General features: G+C 42.3%; 1 protein-coding gene across 1 annotated transcript in view; it reads left to right on the top strand.

Annotated features, from left to right (window-relative positions):
• The window catches only part of mosmoa (modulator of smoothened a), a 35,111-nt gene extending 17,564 nt beyond the window's left edge, over positions 1–17,547 (top strand). The window contains exons 2-3 of the mRNA XM_050069128.1: positions 3,449–3,661; positions 13,209–17,547. Coding sequence (XP_049925085.1) covers positions 3,449–3,661; positions 13,209–13,393 — 398 coding nt within the window. The 3' untranslated portion in view covers positions 13,394–17,547. The remainder of the gene's footprint in view (positions 1–3,448; positions 3,662–13,208) is intronic.
• The last annotated feature ends 316 nt before the right edge of the window (positions 17,548–17,863 follow it).

Below are 17,863 nucleotides of genomic sequence, written 5' to 3'. Positions count from 1 at the left end.
TATATGACATTTTTAGCTAGTGCCAACTTTAAGACTGAATGTTCAGACTGACAACAATGCTGCGTTAAAGATTTGCAAGGAGCTGTATTTGTGTTGCTTCAGGCACCAATGTGACAATGTAATGCAATCCAGGAAGGTCAGGTTAATTAAAATATCATGATGTTGAAGGCTTATCAAACACTAGAACACTGTACTGCAATTTGTCTTCTGAAGGAGACAAACTGGATTTGACAACTCCTGGAGAGATATCAGTATTTTTATCTCTTGCCAGGTAGACTGCAAAATTATTCTCATCCATGTTACAAATTAATTTCCAGGGAATGTATGCTTGTATTAGATTGGCCAATGCAGTGCATTTCTGAATGAGGTTACATTGTGTTGTGGTAAAAAAAAAAAAATAGAGCCACGTTAAACTTTTTTACCGGGACAAACTTGCTTTCTATGCAGTCTTGTGGCCTCAGTGAAATGAAGGAGGGTGCTGCATTTTTCATGCAGTGCTGTTGTCTCTCCGAACTCAGTCTCAAAACGTCCTGTTATGTGTCTACATATAGAAAGTGTGAAAACATGGGGTGTAGGACAGCTCATCTGCCATCCAGAAACACCACTATACATCATCCAAGTGCACTAAAACCCCTCTAGTTTTTTACATCATATCCCCCACAACCCATCACTTATAGTCTGCCTTTTCTTTGCCCGAGACCTGTGATCAGCAGAGGCCTGAGTGATGCGACGCTGTTCTGCTTACTCAGGTAGAAACTCCCCTTGAGGACATGCTCTAATTGAATGGCGTCCCTCTAGAGCGGCTGCGCCACCGGAGCATGTGCCTGCGCTGAGTACTGGCCTTCACACTTGAGTTTTAGCAGAGCTTCACTCATGACTCAAAGTGAGGCGCGAGTCCATTTGACTCCCTGTCTGATCAGTGATGGATAGGTACAGTAGAACGTCAGTGTGCATACTTAGCAGGGGTGTAAATCACCAGTTTCATCACAATACAATATACTGATTCTTTGGACAATACAGTATTTGCTGATATCACAAAGTCTGCCACTAGGCCTGTACGATTGGGATTGATTCAATTCAGGGGGCCTGCAATCAGTAAATGTCCTCATTGTCTTTTTTGTTTGGCTGCCTGCCATTGTCTGCTGGGCACTAGGCCTCTAGCACTGCTTGAACGTTTAGGAAGGAGGTGTGTCTGGATGGAAATAGTGACCGAGGCGTGCTATGGGAATTTCAAAATCAAAGCATATCTTCGCATCCATGAAATTTAGGGCTGCACCGACTGTGGAATTCCTCCTGCTGATGACAACACAAATTTGTTGCTCACAACGTAGCATTATCAGGGAAACAATAGGGTTAGTCCCAAACACCTCCCCTGGACAACAGGACGCTGTCAGTCTCGAATGGAAACGCATCAGCCGCTGCCATCAGTGAATGTCATCTTATTTGTAGATAGGACGATGGCATTCAACAAGTTGAATATGGGCTGATACTGATGTGCAGCCGATAAATTGTGCATCCCTAATGACATTGGATTGTCGATCATTTAATTGATATATCAATGTATGGTGACACCCCTAATATTTAGACATTCAAAGATAGAGGGAGGAGATAGTTATAGTCCAGTATGGAAGGCACAGACACATATAAACAGAGATACTGGATCTCAAATGCTGCAGCAAATTCGTCTGATATCATTGCAACTTCTTGCAGACCGTGTGTCGGTGTTAAGTGTCCTCAACAGTGTCATACCTGCGTGGGATAGATTCAGTAATTGGCAGGATTGATTTAGTCCTCACTTTCTCTACTTGAGTGCTAAGCAGAAGAAAAAATATTGGCCAATCACAGGCATAACCGGGCCCACCAGTGTGAGAGCATCTCCCCCAGCTCCTTGCCAGCACTGAATTGGTGACAAATTAAAGAAGATTCTTCCACTCCTCCTCCTCCTCCTTCACTTGTTCAGCAGAGCTCCTACACTTTGGTCTTCCCTCGTCGTTGATCGAGGCATTTATTTGTCGCTGCGCACTGATCAGAATGAGACCTTTAAAGTTTTGTAGTTTTTTTCCCACTTCCCCTTTTTTATTCAGCCTTTAGGCATACTGTCCCGCTCAGAGAGTAGTCTGTGAAATTAGGATCACACGCTCAAACATTGGCTTGCATGTATGAAGTGTGTGTGCAGTAGGTCTTGGGCTGTTTGACTGCTTCCCCATACTTTGATGTCTGCTCTATGCAGCATCGATAATGGTATACAGTGTAGAGCAGGGATACTGAACTGGCTTTGCCCAGGGGCTACTTGTGCAAAATGACAAGAGGTTAGGGGCCAGTTAAAGGGTCAGTGTGTTGGATTTGGAGAAATGGATTGGCAGAAATGGAATACAATAAATTACATATGTTTTCTTAAGTGTATAATCACCTGAAAATAAGAATCGTTGTGTTTTTGTGACCTTGGAATGAGTAGTTTGTATCTACATAGGGAGCAGGTCCGTGCCCATAGATTCAGCCATGTTGCACCGCCATGTTTCTTCAGACAACACTGACTCTAGATAGGGCCATTCACATTTTCGCCTCGGTCACAGTAGTTAGCAGCCCCTCTGCAACAAGCAGCGATGGAAAAACACTGACTTTTTTCGACATGAAACTGCTTTATTAAGTGTTTTTACCGGTTTAAATAACCTGGTCCATTTGTTTTGGAGAGGAAGAGGCCTCTGGATAATTCTGCTCCTGGTAAAAACCTCCTGAATATCTAGATCAGAAAAAAGGTGAGCACACATTAGCAGGTGCTGGGCTTGTGGCCGAATAGCGTTGAAGAAACACTGATGCCTTACTGCTTTATTCAGTGTTTTTACTGGTTTTCATAATCTGGTCTGTTTGTTTTGGAAAGGAAGAAACCTCTGTGGATAATTTAGCTCTTGAATACTGAAGGAATCCTAAGTGGGAGTTCACACTTGGCACATGGGAGAAGTTTAAGCTTGTTGCAGTCTGCAGTCCTCACTTCTAATCCTCTGAATCTGACAAATTGCTCCATTATCAAACAAACAACTATTTTTATCAGTGTATATAATACATGAATTACCCAGTTTTAACCTTTCGTCATTTGCTGTCCTCGCTCGTCTTTGCCAAATCAGGTGGACGCAGGGGAGTTTTGTAGGAATTGGAGACATTGGAGATTAGCCCGAACTCTATGGGGGGGTCTTGGGGATCCCGCCCTGGCACTTGTGAATCAATTTGTTGTCATTGTGAATTAGAATACAATCAGCAGGCCCCCCAGCACCTTATCCGTAAGTTGAGTATCACTGGTGTAGACAAAGCTGCTTCTCTTGTGTTTTCATTTACCCATGCTGAGGTGTTGATGAGCTTTTTATTAACCCCCGTGCCCAGTGTTTTTGTGAGCTGGTCAGTCATAAAATAAAACAAAATGGACACCTTATGAACATTCAACCTCTCTCTGCAGGTGCCCTTACAGTCGGTCTAGTCCGGCAATGTCAGACCATCCACGGACGAGACCGGACCTGTATTCCACCTCGGCTGCCCCCAGAGTGGGTCACCACGCTTTTCTTCATCATAATGGGCATCATCTCCCTCACAGTCACCTGTGGACTACTCGTGGCATCACACTGGCGCCGAGAAGCCACCAAATACGCCCGCTGGATCGCCTTCACTGGCAGTAAGTGAACCAATGGTTTTGCTACACTACACTTGCAGTCAGCACATTTTCCCTCGGAGCTTTCTCACCTTCTTCTCTGTCTCACTGCATAACCTTTTGAAAATTATCTCTCTTTGGGGCAGGAAATAATGAAAGGAGAAGTGATGGGGTTGAATAGGTGCAAGAAATTGGCCCCGCCACGCATTGCTAATTCAGATGTGCAGATAAAAATGACGTCAGAAGCATCCGAGGCTATATACAGGACCTTTTGTGTGTTTGTGTTGCTGAGAGTGACGTGAAAACCTGTGCGTGGGTGTGTGTATTTGGTTGCGTTTGCACATTCATGAGTGTTTTTCTTGCATGCTTAACGACTCCTCTTGCTCCCTGAAGCTGATTTATTGAGTAATGCAGCTCCTCTGATACCCGAGTGGGTGGCTTATGTGCCACAGCGTTTCTCTAGTGTTTTCTCTCCCTCTTTGCCTTGAACATCGCCACTCTTTTTTTTTTTTTTTTTTTTGTTCAAACACAATTTCTGTATAGATGCACTTCCAGCACTCGATAATAACCCAGCATCCATCTCGTGCACCGTAGCTGGGCTGGTTTCGTAAGGCTGTGTGGGAGGGCGGAGTTTGATTGGTCGGTGAGTTAAGGGAATAGACGGCCTCAAGCACACTTGTACAGATGGAGCGGTGGCCTGTGAAGCTCTGTGTTATTGTTTGAAAGCTGGGTGCATTTTTCAGGACACTGCAGCTTTTTTTTGTTCTGCAGATTTGAACAAACACCCAGTGTTTTCCTCAAGTTTTTTTGTTTTTGTTTATGCCAGCCAGGCCAAATGCAGATTGATAATTAGGTTTTGTAACGCTCCCTAATCACTTGCAAATTCTCGATGAATCACCACTTTCCCCACAAACTTGTCTGTCTGTCCGGTGAGCACAAATCTGTGTCACAAGCTAAATTGGATGGCGTTGAGTCATTGTTTAACAATCACACTTCAAGGAAAGTAAGGTGGTTGCCATGGAAACAGTGAGCAACTGTCACCCTTGTCCCCTTGTTAAGCTTCTGTTGGCCATATTAGACAAGAGGTATATTGTTCTTTTCAACGGGTTTAACGCATGATGATGATTATCACTTTAAATCAGGAAATAGAGCCAGGCGGGGGGACCCGAGATATATTTTAGGCATGAGGGAGAAGAAACTTGGTTTGTTGTATTAAAAAAATATGTGAAATCATCACTTCATTCTGTTTGAGGGTCCCCATTCACTGACACCATGGCAACTAATGGTCTTTCTGGGATTCTCTTGTATCTCAAGAGCCTGTTTGAAGTGTAGGAGAGGGCTGAAAAGGCAAAATTGGAAACTGAAATGAGCTTTTCCCCCCTCTGATGTTGCTGAACTTGTAGTTTTGATGGCGAACACCTCTCTGCTGTTGGGAGAGGGTGAGAGGTTAAGCGAGGAAATGGGTGGGGGCTTAGGAAGTGTCGAGTAAAGACGGCACGTTGAGTGAATAATCATGTTTGTACAGGTCAGGAGCCAATGTAAAGGCACAAATGGACGCGGAGAGATGAAGAATAAAGTGAAGCTGGTTGTGAGGAGACGGGGGTGGTGGTGCATTCAGGGCAACCAGGTGATGAAGGTTGAGAGGAGGTGGGCAGTCTGTAGTGTAACTGGCTCTCGGCCGACGGCACCTGAATGGACAGCTTTGTATGACCAGCACAGACCCGCCTCTGTGTAGCTACACACACACACACACACACACACACACACACACACACACACACACACACACACACACACCAGCAGTGTTTCTCCAAGGTGTGAGGGTCATCTGTGGAGGTGGAAATAATAAATATGTTTCTTACGTTATATTAACAGTAACTGCAGAAAATGTGGTGGTTAATGATGAAATTACAAAATAAATTTATTTTTCCCTCCCTCCCCTGATATTGATTACAGCCCCAAATACCTTTATGGCCATTCTCGGAACCCATCGGCTGTATTTGGCGTCTGACTTCCGGCAGACGATGATACAGCCTCTGGGGGCAGACCCTCGATTTTTTGGCATTCCGGTTTGATTTGGGCGGAGGAGGCGATTTTCCGTTTCCAACTTCAATATGATGTGGACTACAAACAGCCTACAACCGGAAACCAGGGCTCTTCCGCACCTCTTCCGGAGATAAGATCTGCGGGGTTTGCCTACAGACTCTACATTCACTGAATATAGAGTCTGTATATAGAGACTACTTTATGGCTGATCCACCAACAACAGAAACCTTATTTCAAAGAGTGACTTGACACTAAATCACTTTTTATGCTTTCGTGCTGACGACAGCCGTAACTGGTGACATTATTTTTGCGGGTTGTGGGTTGCACGACTGTCTGTCCCATACTCGTGAACATGATTTCTCAAGAACAGCTAAATTTCTTCAAATCTGGCACAAACGTCCACTTTGACTCATGGATGAAATTATTATATTTTGGTGTCAAAGGTCACTGTAACCTCAAGAACTCAGGAATTCATATGCAAATTTTGATATGATTTCACAAAGATGTCTAATAGGATAAAATGTTTGAGAGGTTGAAGGTCAACTTTTACTATGACATCATAATGTTCTGAAAAAAACACTTTTCTGACCATTATTCAACGTCTTATCTCAGGAATAAAAGGAGAGACATTTGGTCGGATACAGAATTAGTGACACTAATCTTGGGTGTCCATCTTAAAACTGAGCTGATATAGATTTTCTGTGCTGCCGGGTAGAAAATGTGTGTGAAGCCTCCACCTTTTGCCGACAAATACACTTAATAATCTAAAAGTCTTGAGAGACATGTAAACTGCAGCTTGACTGGTCAATGGAGATATAAAACTGTGAGACGTAACTTCAAGTTTTGAGTTAGCAAACAATCACTTTATCACACGATCTCTTGATCCTGTTCCCATTTTATAGTGTCCTTTATGTCTGAAATCTAATTTGTTACTGGATAAGTATTTTTTGGCTTCCATAAACATAAATATCCAAGAATACGCAGTTTACTGTCACGTAAGACCGTGAAAAGAAGCAAATCCTCATTTGAAAAGTTTTAATCAGATAATGTTTGCCATTTTGGCATGAACACAATTTATTATCAAAACAGACTTGTTGCAGGTCTAATATTGAAGTGCAAAGTGAATTTCTGTACTTTCGATTAGTAACTATAAGTCATTAGTTTATCAGCTAAGGTGCGGTAGTTTCACCAGCTGCAGGTGGGGTGTCATCAGTTCAGGCACTTAAGAGAAGCATTGGACCGTGAGGTGCAATTCAGTTAACTTACTGGTGAAGCTTGCAGCAATGATGCTGAGCTACGCATTTCTGGCTCCACTTAGCTTACCGTTCACCGCATCCTTTTGCAGTCATAACCCCCATCATAGATAAACACATGGCTGAGGCAATGAGCAGGCAAAATGATAGACCTAAATATATCTTGTGTGTGCTTTGTGATGCAGATTTATCAGACATCGTTCATTTGTGCTTTATGCTGGCAGGCGGGGACATTTGTCCTGTTTGAGTCAGCACAACATGCATCTAATTGGCTCTTTAAGGACTGTTTCTGAAAGTATTGTATACACTAGTGTGTAATCATTTACATGTCAGGGGTTCTGTTTTTCAGAAAGTACAGTGATATGAACAGTTAATAAGACCATAACTCTATTAAAAGTAGTCTAGTTTATCAAGTAGCTGCATGAATCTTACACTCAATTAATTTTGTTCAGATAAAATTCAGGAGGGGGCGATTTTATGCTATATATTGTGAGACACTGTTTATACTATGATTGCTATCCCGTGGATATCTTTGGTTTCATTAGGACCTTGTGGATAATGTTGCAAATAAATGAGTCAGCCTGATTGATGGCAGCATTGAGTTTTTATATGATTGTTGCACCAGCGTGCTGTAAAGACTGCACTCGGATTTGTCAGGTATTTAAATTGCTCGATTAGTCTAAAACAAATATTCCTGTCTGTTTATTTTATCTACATCGATCAGCCTAAACATTAAAGCTACTGGCGGGTGAAGGGAATAACACTGATCATCTTGTTTCAATGCAATGTTCTTCGGGGGAAACCTTGGGTTCTTGCATTCTTGTGGATGCCAAGCACACCCCCTCATGGCACAGCACTCCCTGATGGCAGCGGCCCCCTCTAGCAGAACAATGAACCATGCCACACTGCAAAAACTGCCAGGAATGACCCGAGGAAGGCGAGAGGAAGGTGACAGAAAGCTTAAGACATCGACCTGGCTTTAAAATTCCCCAGATCCCAATCTGATTGTGCTTTTATGGGCTGTGCCCCAGGTACCCCCGATCCATGGTGGGTCCTCCATGGATCCGCCTTGGCTCTGACCTTTCGAGGCATGGACACAGAACCTCTTGTGGTGTCTGATACCGGGGCAGTGGATTTCTGCAGTCCTGTGGGTTGTAAGGTGGGAGCATGTCCCCCAGATGATCACATTGGGATCTGGGGAATAAGGAGGCCAGGTCAACGCCTTGAGCTCTGTCTCACATTCCTCAGGTTATTCCTGAGCAGTTTTTCGGTTACTCTGGGGTGAATCGTAGATAATTGATTGGCAGAATTCCAGCCACAAAATGTATTTTAATCCGAACATCTAGATTTCTGCTCCACTCCAGACTCCTCTGGCTGCATAACACAAGAAAGCTGTTAAAGGCAACACTGATGAGATTTTTGAGACTGGGAAAAGTCGTCCCTCAGGTACTGAACAGCTCTGCTAATTGGAAAGATAGAGTAAAAAGGTGATGGCTAAAAATGGCTTCCTGTGCTGTCACCAAATGGATTACACACTGTACTGTACACACTGCAACCCCACCCCCACCATGCTACAACAGACAATCAGTCCAGGAAAGAATGCTGGTCGAAAACATCCGACTGTGCGCTTTGAATGCAACAATAAGAGTTATTTTTAATACCTGAAGCTGTTCCACAAATTCTGCACAGCTATTGATCTTTGATTCCCCAGAGTCTCACAGTTGTTTAACGTCACTGTGGTCGACATAAATGGACTCAGAGCTGGACCCAAAGCTTCAGCAAAAACATCTTCAAAGGACACAGAAGAGAAAAGGAGCCATCCTAATAAGTGACAACTTTGTTATCCAATCACAGATCCCTACTTCCTGGACAGTACGATAAGACTTGGTACTGACTCTGCCTCTGCTTCGCTCCGCAGCTGTGAACATGTTGTGCTCATCATCACAGCATGCTCACTGTTTTTTAGGGGAGTTATTTTCCTTTGGTCATGCACATGCGTGCTTGTAAAAAGCCAATTATAAATGTGGCTAAAGGGGAACTCCACTGATTTTACACATCAGAGTTTGTTTGCGGGTCCTGGGGAGCACTGCTTCATAGGTGTGACTCCAGACGGAGCTGCCTGAAGTCTGGTAAATTGCTGCAAGGGATGTCGCTTGAGTCAGCGTCGGTTTGGCTTGACGATTAAAAGTTTGAAAAATAAATCTGGAGGTGTAGAGTCAGAAAGAAGCCAGCTTAAGCAGCTCGAGGCTATATTAGCCTGCTCCATTGATTCTTATCGTCCGTCCATTGTGAATCTGACATGTTATAGGAGTGCAGTGCTGAATTTGGAGGAGGACTCTGTTCTCTAACCCTATACCCTGATTATGAAAACCCAGTTCTCTGTATATATTTGAGTTTAAGCTGAAGTGAGGGACTTGTACACATAAATAGATGTCTATTACATTTAAGCTCCTCTTAGACAAGTTCACAATGCTGATGAAGCATTGTATGGCAGAGTTTCTTGATACTGGTACATACTTTGGATAAAAAAGAAACTTGGCGTTCACAGGATGGACGAAAGGCAAAAAAAGAAAGTAATTGACTTGAAGAGAGTGCTCCTGGGGGCAGGGGGGGTCACGGTGAGCTCTCTTGCAGGCATAGCCCATGTCCTAAGCATGCTCTGACAGTGTTTGTGTAATTACTCTCACTGCCAAAGGAGGGAGACAAAAGTTCACCACTGCAGGTTTAAGAAATCCAAAATAGAAAGCTGTTTGATCACACCAGAGTAGACAAAAAGTCTCTGTAATTTGTTTTATAAACTAATCTAAAAGGGGAAAACTTGAAAGTGGAAGGTTTTGGATGAAAGGTTGTTGCTTCCTTCAGCTTTTCTAATCCGTTTCACTCGGCCACAGTTCAAAGAAACACAACCTAGATGCAGTGTAAGTTTGTGTATGATGTGTCTGACTCATGTCGTAAAGTTTATTTCAAGAAATCAAAGCTCTAATGTAACATCTAGTGGCAGCCGTAAAAAACTACAACATAAGCATACTGTGTGGCTTCCTCTACAGCCCCTAATGTTTGTCCTTTGTTTAATTCAGGAAATGCTACTTTAGGATTTTACTAACTTGCAAATAAACAGAGCAGGATGTGGCTGTTTAGAAAGCCTGAAATCTGATTTGCACCTTTAAGCACGTAGAGAAACCTTAAACATTGTTAATCAGCCTGAGGTGGTTATGGAGAGCTTATTTATGCTTCTTGGAGAAACATTTACTGAAACTAATGCTGCATTCAAGTGGTGTCTGAAAATACTGTATATTTGTGGTGAGCTCAATATGGTTTTACCCACAAATATTTGCCGAAGGCAACACAAAAGATTGACTTTACTAACTTCAAAGCTGAAAATAAATCATCTACCTGAGGGATGCTTTGTAGAGATTTGCCAAAACATTTGGCTGCCTTCGAGTTATATCAGAAATATTGTAATTTAAAGGTGGGATTAAAGAAACGACCCAACAGGATGGCAAACAGAACATGTAAAAAGTGAATGTTGTCATTTTTAGAATTATAAGTACATCTGCGGTGTGCATGTGTGTGGCCCTGTCTTTAAAATGTGTGTGTGGTTGTGGTGGGTTTACAGGTTCATACTTGAACACTGTGCTTATTTGATGTCTCCTCTTTTCTGTTTGTTGACAGTAGAGGTAAACGGGTAACTTTAACATTATTAAAGAGGTACTGCATGTGATTTTTGAGCTTTAAACTAAACGATACGACTGTAAATTTCTTAACAAATTTATAAAAATCATAATTTCATGGGTTGAAAATAGCCAACACACCATCTGCTGTTTAAAATCAGCTCTGAACCTTGTCAGGCCAATGCTGACACTGTCAAGTGGTTGGGACTTATCTGGGTCATTACATTTATATTTAAAAGAAGAATTTTAACGCCCTCTAATCAACTCCTACCTCACACATCCACCCAAAGCTCTCTGCTAAAGTCATTGCTTTTATTTTTTCATGCCTCTGCGCCGACGATAGCTGGGTTGTCAGTCCCATTCTCATGAACGTGATATTTCAAGAACGCCCTGAGGGAATCTCTTTAAATTTGGGTCAAGGTCATAATGACTTTACAAAACATGTTTTCGGCCATAATTCAGCAATTCATACACTAATTATGACACGATTTTACACAAATGTTTGATAGGATAAATTGATGAAGTGATGACGTTTTATTTTCAAAAGGTCAAAGGTCAGCTTCACTGGCATTATAATATTCTGCAAGAACAATTTTCTGGCCATTATTTGACGTCACAACTCAAGAACAGAAGAGGTTACATTTAGGCCATGTTTACATGAAAACGATCCGCTGAAAACGGAATTGTTTCTCATTTTCATTTTGAAAAAAGTTCTGCGTTCAGACGACGTTTTGATAACAATCACCGTGTGCACAGATGTATCCAGGCCAATAGTTAGCGGTGTGACTCTGTAATAAAACAACACGTGCCTGCACACAGAGCGGTGATGTATAAACAAACAAAATGGCAACCGCACGAACGTTTGTCTAGATAGACGAGGTGCAGTTGCTACAATAACTCTACACTTCGCTGGAGAAGCGTTGATGAGTTTATTGGGCTGCGCACCACAAACAGAGCTTGGGAGTCCACCATTGTTGGTCGACTTTCTTGCGCATGCCTAGTGACTGGAACCGTAATGCGCATGTGTGAAAAGTATCTGTTTTCACAGGAACTGCATATAGCAAGTTTACATGGCAACGGATGCAGTTTCCTAAAACATCGCACTCTGGGACCTGTTTTTAATACGTGTTTTCAGGCATCCAAAACGCCGCTGTCGTATAAAAGATCAGCCAAAACGCAACTGAAGTTTATCGTTTTTGGTTGAAATCGTTGTCGTATAAACATGGACCTTAGTCAGATACTGAATTGGTGACACTAATCTTTGGTGCCCACCTCGAAACTGTACTGATTGTAGATCTTCTGTGCTCGTGGGGGGAAGATGTGTGTGAGGCATCCATGTTTTCACACACATCGATGTAAACTATAACTGCAACTTGACTTTTTTCATGGAGGCATTGAACTACAAGGCGGTCAGCTTTAATCTCTGCTGTCTTAACACTTTTACAGTGTTTGCTCCTCTTTTCTCTGCTGCAAATCACAGGCATGTCTAAACTTACACCTTGACTCGCCCATGGACACAAGACAATCAGCCTGTGAAGGTCAAGGGCTTTTGGGAGATGTTTTTTAAAAGCTGCTAAAAGATAGAAATATGACAAACAGTGATATTAGATTGTTTTTCAAAAAACTAGTGTCCTTACTCAGACAAAAGAAGCGATCCTCATGACGTACTGTTGCGTGACAGGCTCTGTTTAAGGCTGTATTTTTAGTTCCTAAAGTGGTGACAAATGTCAGTGGGATTTTGAATGAGGTGTCTTCATCTGGAACAGAAGTCTTCATACAGAACAATTACATCTGCCAGCGCTTGTGGAAAGTTCGAGCTAAAGCACTGATATAATGATCATGGTGTCAAATGTTGGGTTTCTGTAATTGCTGCCATGGTAATTATAAACTGAATGTTGAGATGTGTCACGAAATTAAAGCATCCACAGTGATTTGTGCACCTGCTCTCTTTGTCTCCTTTTTTAATGAAGACATTGTTGTGCAATGAGCAATCAGTCCGTCATCTCTGCAGTCTGGGAGAGCAAAAAAAAAAAAAAAAAAAGATTTACTGCCAAATGTTGGTTTGGCTGAGCCTCACAGATTTGTTGCTTGATATTTTGTTGCTGTATGTTTGTCAGAACATTGTGTATTCTATAACATAACCTTTCTTTAAATGAAGCAGTTACTGTCAGAGTGCGTTTGACTGAAAGTCTCTTTCACATCTTCCCAAAAAAAGACACGATCGTGGTGTGTACTATGAGTCTGCTTTGTGTAATTGCCCCTTCAAAGCCATTTGAAAGGCACTATTGTACATCGCTAATGAACTTACTAAAATTGAATTCAATTTGCACAGCCTATGCTTCCTGCTCAAGTTGAGTGAGTTCATGCTTAATTTTCTGCATCTAGTGTGGAGAACAAAAACTAAAAGATAGACTGAGACCTTTTGCGTCCCATCTTTTATTTCTTAAACCCTGTAAGTGCCAGTCAAATGACTTCAGACATGAATTACACCTACTTTAGTGTACTAAACTAGTGAGTATAACTGGGTGTCTGTACAGAATCATATTATGTTATATAAGTGCACAGTAAACTAACTCCTTCTCTCTTACTCCTTCCTTCCAGTGATCCTCTTCTGCATGGCGGCACTCATCTTCCCCATAGGCTTCTATATCAACGAGGTGGGAGGCCAGCCGTACAAGCTGCCCAACAACACAGTGGTCGGCTCCTCGTACGTGCTCTTTGTCCTCTCCATCTTCTTCACCATAGTGGGACTTTTGTTTGCAGGCAAAGTTTGCCTCCCAGGCTGAGGACTCGACCGTGCCCGCCTCTGGACTGACATAAGAGGCTCTGAAAATTTCATGGGATTTACAAAAACACACAGTGACTGAAAATCAAAAACAACAAACTCTGGCCCGAAGCCTGAAACAGGGGAGTCTTGATTATGTGTCAAGGGACCGCAGCACCACGGAGTACCTAACGACTAAAAAATGAAAACGAACAAAACACTAAGAGGAGAGACACGGGGCACAAGCGGGGGTGAGAGGGAGAGAGGGCAGCCGAGGCTGTCGCAGCACCCTGCCACTGTTGATTTAAAATACGGCCGTCTCTGTTGTTGTTCCTTTGTAAAAGGGTGCTTAATGTGCTGCTGTCATGGCAACTGCGGCCACAATGCTGGCGCACATTTCTTGAGGACCACTGCAGCCACTCCTCGACTTGACCCCTGGCCGCCCGCTGCACCGCCCTCGGCACACATCTGCGCCGTCACGACTGCTCCTGTTGCTATTTTTGGCTTCTCTTAGCTATTTCAGTTGTGTGTTTTTCTGTTGTTGTACATTTTGTGTTCTTTTTTTTTGTTGTTATTTTCTCCTCCCACCCCCAACACGCCTCCCCACCCACCACCGCCTTTCCACTGAAGTAGCTTGAGTGTAATTGAGGTTCACTGAACTGAATCCTTGAGGGGAACTGGGTGGTTTTCTGCCAGCTTGGCTTTAGAGCGGGGTTTATTCTCGCCTGTCACTTCACAAGGCCCCAGGTGTGTGGCTGGGGAGAGCAGCTGTGAGCACAGCTGTCTGGGCCAGCTCACGGGCTGCTGTGGACGAGAGGAAGGTGCAGGTGTGTTGCCTCCAACCAGCTGCAGCTCAGGTGCAGGTAGCAGTGAGGGGCGACTTCCCTGGGCAGCAGAACAGGAGGTCAAGTACCATAAAGGAGAATGCCACTCAATGTAAGAAGTTGCATTATGTTATTTATATGGACAGCAACAGAGTATTAGTGAGCTACTTTGCTAAGCTAAACCCATGACACTGATACACATCTTTTGCCAATAACTAGAAGACTGTGAATTTAGAGAATAATCATCTGAACATAAACACACCTCCTGTATTTGTAGTAATAGCTCGGTTAAGTACAGCCACAAACATAGTGGCCTTTTCAAAGTATTTTTCAAAGGTGTTACATCACTGTGGTGTTATATTTTCGAGGAGTTGTGATGAACTCATATATCTGTAATTATAGCAGACAGTACTGACTTTTTATAAATAGAAGTTGAGGTCACATTAAGGTGTAAAAATAACATATGTGAATGCTGAAAATTGGTGGTATTCTCCTTTAATGTCGGATAGGAAGGAAGTGAGCCAGGAGCAATTTTGTTTTGTACAACAGTGGAGGCACAGGGACTGCAGGTCAGGTCCATGCTTGGGGCTGCGCCTCAGTGTGTTGCTCTCGAGTGAATGTGACACACACACACACACACACACAAAGAGCCACCACTCTCTGCACGGTGTAAATCCACACATTGGGGCTTTTCATTGTTGACAATAGTGAAAATTTGCCTATTAGACATTCATAGAGCCAAAGGTGATGTCTTCAAATTGCTTATTTTGTCACAAGGCCAGCTTTTAACTTCAGATCAGTGTGACCCTTAAGACCCTTAAAACCATGCTTTACTCGGCTCAACAAAACTTTTCAGCTAACTTGCCTCCATCAAGGTTGTGTCCAAGGTTAATTTTGGTTTGGGCATAATCATGCTCTGATCTCAAGATAATAAAAAAAAAATGCCTTTATTATCCTTTTAGATATCATTGCCGGACATTTTGTGCAACTATCTATAAAACTCAATTTCTTCTTCTTCTTATGTCAAAATCCAATCATGTTTTCTTCCTGTAAAACAAAATGTGACGTGTGCCTAAGTTAGCTTGTACCAAACCGATTTAAACCAATATCATCCTCCCATCAATCAGTCAGCAACTTTTAGTCGCACAGAGCTGGTTAGCTAGCGAGCAACAACATACTACGGCTGCTACTTGGTTATGGGTTGCGGGCTGGAATTTATTCATTTGAGGAAAGGGATATCTGCGACAGCTCCAGATTATGCGCGAGGCATTTTGCAGTGGACTGCTTCGGCAACTAACAGAACAAACGATGCTCTTCAGCATCTGTCTCCCTGACAGATGCTACCACCCCGTCTGTGTACAGCGTCGGGACACACCCACTTTTCAATGATCATTTTCAAAACATTCTAGCTGAGGTCTAATTTGGACATTCATTCATCTAATTAATTCATTGATCCATCTCTTCTTTGCCCCCCTCTGGTAAAGGAGGTGTGTGCACTCCACTGCAGTTCCAGTAAACTCTGTAACACCGTTTCCTAACAGCAAACAAGCGTCCAACTACTGCTACACATCGTGTAACATCAAAATTTCTCTGTCCAGATTGAATCCGTTAAATATGGAACTCTGTTACATCATGTAAACAAACTACTTACCTTTCAGCTGTGCGCAGATGTAACCACTGAAAAGATGGGTGAGTACGTACTTATTTATTCATATTCACAACACCACTGTCACGGGTTAGATGTCATTGTCGTAGCTACCATGCTATATCATGCCACCATATCCACTTTATAAAATAAGCTAGCTTAATAGCAAGCTCTTCTTTTTTGCTGGAAAATAAGGAGGTATCATATTGATAACTCCTCATTTCAACCTTGTGAATCAGCCGTTCCTCGTCCATTGCGGCGCTTTCTACGAGAGGGACAGGAATGAAATAGAAGCAGGGCGTGTTGTTTATGTTTAGGTCAAAATGGTGCACTGCATCGAGGGCAGGATATTCCAATAAAAAACAATGCAATCAAGTGTGTGGCATCCAGTTAGGACACGTCCACCCACATTTTAGCATCCAATGAAATACAAAGGATTCGATTTAAATCCCTCTTGTAACTGTACACTGATCAAATATTCTGTTTCACTGAGAAATACATCACAGTACAGAACATAGAGACGCTCTGACTTCTGTTTCACTGAGACTTCAAGTTTTAGAACTACAGATCCCATAATGTGGAGACCTGAAGGGATGTAAACAGGAAGGAGGCAGTGAGTTATGCTGTGTGTGTTGAAAGCCTGTATTTGAAATTGGCACCATTAAAAGTATGCCAAATTAGATATTCTTTTTTGCAATGTCCTTGTAGATATACAGACAACTATCACTGGATTACTTTAATACAGAAGAAAACTGAAAACATGATTATTCTCAGGCAAGTTCTGGAGCTGAAAAGAGAGTCACTGGAGTTTTCTGAGGATTTCTAAGCTGATTCATGGCCGTTTATTCACAGATGATTATTAAAAGCCTCCGGTCTATACAAAGCACCAAATTCTGTATTTGTTCACCTTATTTTTCAAACTCATTATTCAAAATAATGAGTCAAACCTCTTCCATCTCGGAAATGAGTTGGGTTTATTTTACTGGGACCTTAACACAGCCTTCCCTGAACCAAATTATATTATACAGATTTACAATGCATTATCAAAATTGTTGCAGATTAATTTTATTTTGATCGCTCCTGCACATGTATGAAAAAATAACCCACATATAAGCTTCTACTTTACATGTTTACACGTAACAATGTCGGGAGCATACGACCTACTGACACACAGATCTTCTCTGCAAAGTGTGTGTGTGTGTGTGTGTGTGTGTGTGTGTGTGTGTGTGTGTGTGTGTGTGTGTGTGTGTGTGTGTGTGTGTGTGTTGACTCAATCACAGAGCTCAGTCGCAAAGTCTTATAGTTTTTTTTTTTGTTTTGTATTTCTGTTTCCTGCTCAGCTTTTCTCCCTCTCGGTCTGACGATGTATACTGCTAACTCTCCACTCTGCAGTGCCCTCCCTGTCCTGGTTGGTTCAGTATTGTGCCATGACCTGTTTTTGTTTAATAATGTACAGACACACAAAAGGCAGGATTTCTGTATTAGGAAGCACTGTGCATTCAACAGTATAGGTAACAGAAATAGAAGCACCACAAATGTATAAAAAAAGAGAACTTCTTACCTCATTGTTTTTGTTTCTGCTATTATTTTCTAATGGTGGCAATGTGTGCCCTCTAATTTGTCTCTTGCCTTGATCGGATGTCTTCACATAAAGCCTATGATCATAGGAAATTATTTATCACTGAATAAAAAGAGGAAAAAAATGGGTGTGTGACTCTGACGCAGTCTTTATGATTAATTGTGCTTATTTAAGGGGATGTGAAGTGTGAATCCAATCAGCAGCTGCGATGATGGACAAAACAGCGCAGATAATTTAATCAGACGAACTCTCCATATCCTATTAATCTTAAAACCAACATGCTACTTGTGCAGGATGTGACCCAAATGTCCTTCTTCTCCCACTTCATTAAATCTGAAAAAAAAAAGAAAAAAAAGACAAACCTACTTCAAGGGCAGCCACCCAGGATGCATCAGTGGAAAGGCTATCTGTGTTCCCAGGCTGCATCTGTTTAATGCTGTTAAG

The sequence above is a fragment of the Epinephelus moara genome, chromosome 18, assembly GCF_006386435.1.
Source record: "Epinephelus moara isolate mb chromosome 18, YSFRI_EMoa_1.0, whole genome shotgun sequence".
NCBI lineage: Eukaryota > Metazoa > Chordata > Actinopteri > Perciformes > Serranidae > Epinephelus > Epinephelus moara.
This window is presented reverse-complemented; position numbering and strand designations above follow the sequence as displayed.